Raw genomic sequence first — 10,048 nt, 5'->3', positions numbered from 1 at the left:
ATAAATGACAGACTTAAGGTCAGTACCAAGGTTAGAAAATAACCCGTATTTACTTAGAACCAACTGACATGGTCCTTGACTCAAGATTTTTCTCTCACTTTTTCAAAAAAATATATAAAATAATTTTACAAAAGTACATTAGTTCACGTAAAAGTCTACATGGAAATGAAAGAACACACAGTAAAGAAACATACAGTATATTACTTAGTTAAAAAGAGAAAAAGTTTCATTTACAGCATGAGCAGAGCTGGAGGAACAAGAAACTGCAACATGAAAAATAAAGCACATTCAGTGGTTCAGTGTCTGTGGTAGCAACAACACATAAAAACAAATGTTCTTTAATAGCACTGAGAACAGCTGTTTTGCTCAGAGCTTCATCAGACTGATAGAAGTCTTTGTCTTTTCATGAACCTGATGAAGCTCTGTGATGTGCTGTCATCACCACAAACACGTGCTATTTCAGGTTGGTCACTAATTATAACATTCAACACATCCATCTACTTTGTATTCATAGTTATGAGCCATTTGAATCTGGTCCCCAGTCCATTATGACACAAGACCATCATCATAAATACATTGTTTAAAATGATACATCTGTATTTCAAATAGAAAACAATTTAGAGTTGTGTCATTTCTCCCAGGACCCTTCACTCTAAGCCACATTTAGGCAAGACAAGTTTATTTGTACAGCACATTTCAACAACAAAATCATTCAAATTGCTTTACATAACATAAAAGACATTGAGACGAAACCTAAAAGCAATGTAAGACAATATAAAAAAGCATTTAATTAATAAATAAAGAGTTAAATGGAAAATAAAAATAAGAAATATAAAAGTGGAATGGAAAATAAAAATACAAAAGTTACAGTGCCGTATAAGAAATGAGTGATTACCATGATTAATGAAAGGCAGTGGCAGTAATTGATTTTAAGAGGGTAAGGTCAACACATATCCTGGGGGCACTGACTGACTAATTTTCTTAATCTTATCAGTGAAGATGGAGGCAAATTCAATGCAGGCCCTGCTGAACAGAAGTTCAGAGCCTAATGACACAGGAGGGTTTTTGCCACCTGTTTCAGATTTCCACAACTCCCTTTTTTCTATTCTGACCAGTGTGGCATTTCTCCATGGAGATCTTTTCTTCTCAGGGACCACCTCCACCTTGGTGGGTTCAATAGCATCAATAACATTTGCGATTAGTTGCTGACTCAGCATTCACACTATTGTTCAGAAATCTTTATTTTTATCCTTCTGCCACTTTTCAGTCACTAACTACTCCTGCATACTGTCAGAATGCATACTATCAAAATGTTCAGCTTTTACAGAACATTTATTCTTCTATTCAGCTTTTTCTACTCTTTATACCTTCTAGAATATTCTGCTTTTTCTGCAAATATTTACATATTTGCTGAGTTAGTCCATAGTTATCCAACCACTGCACAGTTCTTTAGTGTCTCTGTCCTGGGGCTTGTCAACAAGGATATTAAAATCACCATCAACAAGTATTTAGGTGGCCTTAGATATTTAGGAACATAGCTTGAGAGAAGGAATTCAACTGAAGAGCCACATGTTCAAAAGAAACAAAACTTCATCAGATGTCTTCTTGCATTGGAGGGAATCATTAAACAAGATGGTAACTCCATCTCCTTTTTTATGCACTCTAGCTTCACTCATAAAACTGAAGTTGGGAGACATTGACTTGATAAGAACAGCTGGACTGCTGTCTTTAAAAGCATACACTCAAGGTTGTACTTGATAATAAAATCATTGATTGAATTTAAAAAAAAAGTTTTTTCCTGCCAAAGACCTAGTGTTTAATATAGTTTAGTGTTGAAAGCATTGTCTGTCCAGTTTTGTGGGATAGACTTTGGTTAACAAGGAATGAATGCTCAATTAAGATCTGCTCTTTTGCAGCTCTGTCAGTGAACTCTAGGAGGGGGGAGGAGGGGGAAACTACCTGGAGAGGAGGGCGATCCTCACGGACAGCTGTTGGGTTGGGGGTTATAGAATCTTCTTTCTCTTTGCTCTGATGTTTCTCATGATTAACACTTACTTCAAACAGTGGCTGGGGTGATTCACCTTCAGGGTTTCTGCAACTTGTGTCTTCTTCCCGTTTTGATTCCTCCTGCCCTTGGCAGTGGGTACAGATGGGTGACTCAGGAAGAAAAACAGGATAGAGATGAAGAGCTTTACTCCTGATTTGTTAAGGCAAAGTCCATCTGCCTTCAAATGTCTTTGGTCCCAGAAAAGTTGAAATTGTCAATTAGGTTCACTGAATGGATGGTATATACAGTTAACAACCATGTGTTCAGTGCCAACAATCTGATGAATCTCTCAGCTCCTCCTCTGACTGGTGGTAGAAGGCTGCTGATGACCACCTCAGCATTCAGAGAGCTGACTGGTTTCAGCAGATCAAAGTCTCTTCTCAGAATTTCAGACTGCTGCTACAACATCATTTGTCCATGTGCAGCGTGAAGTTTTTCAGTTGGATGTGCAGCCACAATATACCAAATTCTTTCCATCATGTCAGAGAAAACAGAGTACTTTGGTGTTTTTACTGCCATTGCTTCTCACATTTTTTAAAGCAAAGTCACCCACAACCAGAGCTTTTTATTTTCTGATTTACTCTCAGTCCTTAACCTCTCCTGTGAGGATGAAAGGTTATGCAGGTCATCAGACGGGTCCTGCATTAGGAGAGCAAATCTGTTCTCTGGTTGCAAATGTTTTCCTATTCACTGTCATCCATGGCTGTGTCCTACAAAAGGAGTAAAGAGTATGATAATGCCAACCAGCCAGTCGCATCACAAAGCTCAGGCCTGTTACTCATCCTCCCATCCAGTTTTGAGTACATGGTAAAGTGGTGGTGCTCCCATACAGTCTATTTACCTCTGTTTTCTTTTCTAACCAGTGAATTTTGGTTTCCAGCTCAGTCTTCTGAAAAAATGGAGAAGACGGGCATCTTGCTGTTAATTAGCCTTGGCTAAGTACTATGCATCCAGTCACTGCAATGCAGGCTTATGCTGTTGGTAGGCCATGCTCACACTGTACTGAGGAGGTCATACAAAATATTGAAATATTGCAACAGCCACCTATGTCCACAAAAATTAGAGTTTCAGCCACTGCTTGTATTTTCTCGCAGCAAAAAAACAAGAATATCAGTAAAAATATGCAAGCAAAGGCAAGAGCAAGCAGCGAAGCCTCTCCACTGTACTCCGCTGTTACTTCAAAATAATTATCCACAGAATATATTCAGATTCTTGAGCTTCACAGCATGTGCAGCCTGACAAACAGTGGAACATATTTTGTCCTAAGTATTTGAATCAGGGTGTCAGCACTGCTGCTTCACAGCAAGAAACTTCTGGGTTCAAACCCTGGGCTTTTCTGTGCTTTTCTGAGTCTGCATGTTCTCCTTGTGTCTGAGTGAGTTTATAACTTGGATAACTTGTCCAAGTTAGGCTGACTGGTGACTGTTAATTGTTTTATATCTGTAGACCTGTAGGTCTCTAAAGAGTGTGTTCCATTTACCAAGCAGTACTTTTATCTGTACCCTGCAAAGACAATGTGCCAGCACCCAACTGCATTATAACTGGACTCTGGACCACATTTACTCTGCAGTGAACAGTGTTCACTCTGTTATCTCCAGGTTGTCTCTGATCCTGAGGAGAGAGATACATTTAATTAAAGCAGAAACCTCTTGCATATTTGTTAAGGCTTCACAGAGTGATGTCAGTTCAGTCAGACCGTCCTCAGTCAATAAATATTTCAATAAAGAATTCACTGCTGTCTTACCTGCTGCTGTTCATATTATGGAGTGTTCTTCTCTTCCATCTCTGTATTCTTTTTCCTTATTTTTAGTGAAACATTAATGAATAACATTTAATTACTTTGATAAACCAAGTATTATCACCTACCACAGTGTATACATACACACATACAGAGAGTAAAAAGAGAGTAACAAATATACCTGTGTGGAAGTTCTTGTATTTCCTTTGTTGTCTATTAAAAAAAGACAATGAAAAACATCTTATTCAGCGTCATGACTTGACAGAAAGTTTTATCAAACATTAAACCATGATCACATTTTCTGTTACTACACACAGATCTTACCTGTTAGACTTTTTCTCTTCTTTCTGACAATGTAAACTATAGGTAAAGATATGCAAATTAATAACACTATAGGCACTACAATGCTGATCACAGTCACTGTCGTGTTTGAACTGTGTCCACATTGAGCATCAGTTGTAGCAGTTCCTGGTCTGATCAGCTGAAGGTTTACTGATTCACATCTGGAATGACAGAGGGACATTTTTACAGGAAAATGTATAGATACTACAAATTGACTGCCAGTAAGAAACCAGGTGTGTGTGTCTGATGTGAAGTTTCACTTACTGTGTGTGTGGCTGACAAGATGTAAATGTCCCATTTGAAAATGTTCCATCAGTGCAGTCAGAGCACTCAGTGTCTGTGGAGGCTGTTCCTGTACAAACACACATTATATACATGTTGACAGTAGTTACTAATGAACATATATTATGAAATGATCAGAGTGTTATATGACATCATTACATGTCATCAGACCTGTCTGATTTCCATTCAATAGGTTTTTAAAAACTATCTGATTATTATTATTATTATTATTATTATTGAAAACTAGACAATCTAAACATTCAGAAACATTTCTCTGGTTTCAGTTTTCAAATTGATTGCTGATTCTTTAATAATTAGAGTTTGATGAAATGTTCTCCTGCAGCTCTTTTCTCACAGGTGCAGATAAAGAGGAGATTTATATTCAGTGTAAAGGAGAAATCACATCAGCTTCATAAACAAACCTTCTACTGTTTAACACTGAAGTTATCTAAATGGTATTAGCTGCCAGTAATTTATGCAAATATTTCAGCACAGGATATTTATTCTAATATGTTTATGCTGATCCAGACACATTTTAATGGATCATCATCAGCTAAAGTAAAACTGATCATGTTGCAGCTCTGCAGCTTTTCACTGCATGTGTGAGTTTGACAGATGATTTGGCAGCATGAGTGATTCTGTCCTGACACCTGGGCTGGTACCATACAGATTCATTTCACTCCAATGCTAATTATGATTAGCAAAGATAAGTTAATGAATGATTTTGAGCTGGTGCTGTCACTTTTGCAAGTTAAAATAACAAACATAATGACAGGCCAAAATAAAACCTGTTGGACTGAGTCTCTGTAGTTCCAACAACTCCAACAGATCAAATCACCTCAACTTCAGGAGTCACATTCTCTGTCATATCAGTAATTAACTTTATTACCTTGACAGGGCAAAAAGAGCAGGTGTGTATGTGCTGAACTGTTAGCAAGGGGCATTGAGAAAGTGAGCACAGGTCAGACAAATGAACAGGAAGCAATGATCCATTTCTTTTCACTTCTTGAAAACACAAACCCATTAAATTTTCATATCATTTATTCAGTTTACACTGAATAAAGCCGATGTAAAAGCCAAGTTGGAGTATATCTAACATGGTATCTTGGACATTACAGGGTTTTTTTTTGTTGTTTTTTTTAACTTGTATCATAATCTATTATGACATTTTTGTTACTTTACATGCACTGCCCATAGTACCTAATCAGCTTCAGTGGTTTTACTTTTACTCTACACTGAAACTTTTACAGTTTTTTATACTCTTAAAACTTTAAAATCTAAACCTACAGTCTAATGTTAAAGTCAGGACAAGAAGACCAACCTTTTTTACTGATGTATTGTCCTGGTTCACAGTGTTTGTGTCTCTGTGCTGCCATACAGCATTTGTCTTTGACGTCCATACAGTAGAATCCTTCCAGTGGTTCACAAACTGTATCTGATGTTGATGTACATGAAGTCTTTATCTTCAGACCAGAACCTGTCAACATATATAGAGGTTACATATAGAGATGCAGAACTTCTATTCTCTTTTTCTGACATCTTTAGGAAATCTGATAGTGAATAGTTTCTCCAGTCTATGAATACATGGGAAAACATCTGCATCAATGCATAAATGTGGATTTAAGTTTCTATGAATAATTGGAAAATATTAACTGAAATCTACCTGCGTCACAGTTTGTGCAGGGAAAACACTGTGTACGTTCAGTAGGTTGATTCATGTAGGTTCCCTCTAAGCAGGGCAGACAGGACGTACTTCTGAACTCTGTACAATTGGTTTTAACACAACTTCCTGTTGAAAAGAAAATCAACAGTTTAATTTCATGCATTATGTTTCTATTGAATGACAATGTATAATGTTGAGGGTCGAGGTGACATACACTGCTGTCTACTACAGTTTCATTCTTCTCACTCTCACCACATGAAGACAAAGTTTAAAACAATCCAGTCTGTTCTTTTACTGTTGGAATTAAAGTCCAGTCAGATTCAGGTGCTTCACTGATACATTTCACTTGTGAACAGAAACAGCTCATGAAGTATGTTTGACACCTGGAAGCACAACACAGACGCCATCTGTAACTACCACAGTGAAATGTCCCTTTAACATTCAGCTGGATCTTACCAGGTGGACACATGGGACAGCATTCATTCCCTGTCTGATACTCTGCTGGATGACATGTCAGACTGTTTCCACTGAAGACTTTCATCAAAAGTATCTGTGAAGAAGAAGAAGAAGAAGAAGAAGAAGAAAGAAGAAGAAGAAGAAGAAAGAAGAAGAAGAAGAAGGAGAAGAAGAAGAAGAAGAGGGTTATTGTCTGGTTGAAATGTTGACACTGTCAACAACTGGTCTGAATGAATCAGGCAGAGAATGTAAAGATTAAAGAAATGACTGACAGCCACCATGAGGTGGAAAATGACCAGAGGAGGAGGGAAGGTGAGTGGAGGAGGACGCTGCTGCCAGCCAGGACCAAAGAAGGAAGATAAAGATCTGGAGAGGAAGAAGAAGACTGAACACTGAAATGACCAGAGAACAACTGTTCTTCCTTTCTACTTTATGAGTTACAGATACTTCTTGTCTTTCTATATTCATCTACTAATTCAAAGTTAAAAAGGTACTTGGTATGAGACCAGTCCTATTCTACTGTATAACATAGTTGCTTAAGTTGTAATTATAGATAATCATGTCTTCAGTAATTTTAAATATATTTACAAACAATTTTAAACCTGCTGCGCGTTCACATGTGCATAAACAGTTCATGTGCCACAGCACTGTTTTTGTCATATTCTCCTACCACCACTTATTTCACCCTCCCACAGATGTTCACTCAGTAGAGCTGATGAAGCCTCTGATGAACAGAGAAACACCTTCACTGTCTCAGTTTATATTAGTTTCTTTCTGGACACTGAAATGACTGTGTATGAGTGACAGAGAGAGACAGAGTCAGAGAAGAAAAAGGTTTACAAACTCAGAGATGTTAAAGAGGAGGAGCAGTGACAGACATTACTGCCTGTCAAACACAAGCCTCCTGTAATGTTCTGCAGTAAACAGCTTTACCAACAGAGATGCAGCTGTCAAAGGTTTTCCTCTGGAAGTCATTTTGAAAGGCAGGTTGGTTGTTTTCAAGTCTTTATCCAAACCAGGAGGAGAACATCTGGAAACAAAGAGAAGTCATTCACTGCACTGAGCAGTAGGTAACCTGCTTACTGTGAGTGAGAGACTGAGAGGAGCCTGGTTAACTCTCACATTTCTGCTGATAATGGAGCTGTTTCTGATCATGTTTTAAACAGTCAACACACAGATGTAGAACTGGTCTGAACCAGTCTGAGCCTGTGTTTTTCTTTCCTTTGGTGAATGATAACAGGATCTTTGATTTTTCAGCTCACTGTTCAAAGTTCACATTATTAAACTTCAGCTGTTTCATTTCAAAGCTCATCCAGTCTCTCATGTCACTGAGTTTTCAGAGATCAGCTGAACAGCAACAAGTGTCTTGTTTCTGTTATTGGACGGTGTATCAGTGATAGACTGAGCTAACATACTGTAGCCTATGTCCACACAGCACAGCTCAGACCTGTTACCATGTGAACAGAAGTTTTCCATGATAGCTGCAGTAAGATGAAAGGAATTAAACTCAGTCAAACTGAAAGCGAAACTAAAAGATTTATACAACTGAACAGACTGGAGCAGTTTCTACAGTGTAACAGTCTCTCACTTTGAAAACATCAATAATAAAAAACCAGTGTAAACCAAGCAGATATCACAGCTAGAACTAAAGATACATTATAGTCCTGACTCCTACAGCAGCGGATCAGGGCGAGGCCTCTGTTCTCTGATCGTTAGGATTGACTTTTCATTTCCATGTAAACACTTTATTGTTATTATATTATTACTATTATATTTTTATTGCTGCAGTAGAAGCTGCTCCACTCTGCTGCTACTGAGCTGTTACACTCTCCAGACTGTTCTCTGTTCTATTAATCTACTGTATTTATGGACAGAAACATGGTGAGCGGATCTCAGTAGGCCTGTACAGACCGTGAAAACCACTAAAAACGTTTTACTGCGCAGTTTCATGAACTGTAACATTTAGTGGTGACAAGCAGTTTAATCCGTAACATAACGACATACTGGTCCTACCAGTACTGTATCCTGTGGTGTGAGAAATAACACAAATAAGTAAGATAGAGATTCATTTAACTTACCGTCTCTGGTGCGAGGCAAACTGCGCAGGTTCCTTATCTCAGCGCTCAACTGAGTGCTGAAAAGGTGTGGTTTTTAAAATGTGTCATGCTGGATTTACAATCACAAAACCAAGCAAACAGCACGATACATTCAGATCAGGTGTGTGAGCAATGGTGAAAATGCAAAGAGCGGTAAAGGGGAAATCTGTGACACATGAGCCAAAAGAAAGAAACTGAGAAGCTCCTGCGCAGTCACTGGTTCAATTATAAGCTAGAACTGAGAGAAAGTAATGATATTACTGTGAAGAGATTCACACAAATAAATAACAACTTCATATTGTTTTCACAGAGAAGTGGATGCTTGAAGTAGGAACTAAAATAGTCATGGCTGTAAGTGACTAAAGGCATTTTGACAAAAATAAAGATATGACTTGATAAATGTTTAACTAAACAGATCATAAAGAAATTCAAAGGTCTAAGGACTTTCTTATATTGTGAGCTTGTCAGGAGCCAGCAGTGGAGATTTCTGCAAAAATATCCTGCTCCACAGGCCAGTGTGGGGATAGGAAAAAAAAGCTGGTCAAAATCCTATCTGGTCAACTCTGATGCTGATGAGCAGGTATCATCTGTTCCCACACAGACCATCACTCAGCTGGTAGAGGAGGTGAGTGAACGCAGCAGCCCTGAGAGCTTATCCAGGATGTCAGGGACCATGACACTGGGACAACAGTGAGTGAGAGCTGTGTGATGTGTTTTGGGGGAATTTTCCCCTTATGCTTTACAGACTGTAAAACCCTCTCAGGAAAATGTGTGGTTTTGGGTGATTTGAATAAAACTGACAGACTAACTTGACTTTACTCTCCACTTATCATTCATTATATTTATTCATTATTTTAATACCAAAACAAAGGTCTGAACCAGGCCACTTCATTCACTAAGCTTTACAGTTCAGTGATTCATTTCCACAAACAAAGTTGGTTCGTGTTAACATCAGTCATTACTGCACAGTGAACATTTGGGCTCCCTGCTTTGCCCTGGAGGAAAATAAGCATTTAGTGTAACTAAAAGTGACCACGGTCACAGTCTATCACCAGATAGATCCACACCTTCTATGTACAATCATTACAGCTTTATTCAGTAACATGGAGCAGCAGCTGGTTATCATCATGTTTACAGAGCTATACAACACCAAAGTGAGCCATTAACAACTGTAGAAGTAGTGTGATAGAGCTGCAGGTCTGCTGTGTGTCACTTTGTGCCTGGGACCAGATCTACAATGGGCTGTCATTGACCCTACAACTGACACATTCCTCAGCCATTCACATATATTTTAAACAGTTGGCCCACATTTTGGCATCCTTGCCAAAGTATGAGACAAACTGTATGCACTGTCTGAACATACTCAATCAATCAAATTTTTGACCTAACATGAGCGTGACATACTAAACCATTTTTACATTATT

At 38.3% G+C, this 10,048-nt stretch overlaps 1 protein-coding gene across 2 annotated transcripts; it reads right to left on the bottom strand.

Annotated features, from left to right (window-relative positions):
* Positions 1–3,632: 3,632 nt before the first annotated feature.
* Positions 3,633–9,322, bottom strand: LOC108892721 (tumor necrosis factor receptor superfamily member 14). Of its 2 annotated transcripts, XM_018690429.2 has the most exons (10): positions 8,607–9,322; positions 7,462–7,558; positions 6,529–6,622; positions 6,073–6,198; positions 5,731–5,886; positions 4,392–4,479; positions 4,110–4,288; positions 3,967–3,998; positions 3,792–3,846; positions 3,633–3,658 (listed from the first exon to the last, which is right to left on the bottom strand). In XM_018690429.2, exons 2-9 carry the CDS (start codon positions 7,501–7,503, stop codon positions 3,802–3,804), a joined length of 762 nt encoding a protein of 253 aa, XP_018545945.1. In that variant the 5' UTR covers positions 7,504–7,558; positions 8,607–9,322; the 3' UTR covers positions 3,633–3,658; positions 3,792–3,801. The 2 variants fall into 2 exon arrangements, with proteins under 2 accessions (XP_018545945.1, XP_018545946.1); XM_018690430.2 differs by lacking the exons at positions 7,462–7,558; positions 8,607–9,322 and adding an exon at positions 6,801–7,204.
* Positions 9,323–10,048: the final 726 nt, after the last annotated feature.

Source organism: Lates calcarifer, unplaced genomic scaffold (genome assembly GCF_001640805.2).
Source record: "Lates calcarifer isolate ASB-BC8 unplaced genomic scaffold, TLL_Latcal_v3 _unitig_2374_quiver_2629, whole genome shotgun sequence".
Lineage (NCBI taxonomy): Eukaryota > Metazoa > Chordata > Actinopteri > Centropomidae > Lates > Lates calcarifer.
The sequence above is the reverse complement of the archived record's forward strand: the minus strand, read 5'-3'. Positions and strand labels throughout refer to the sequence as shown.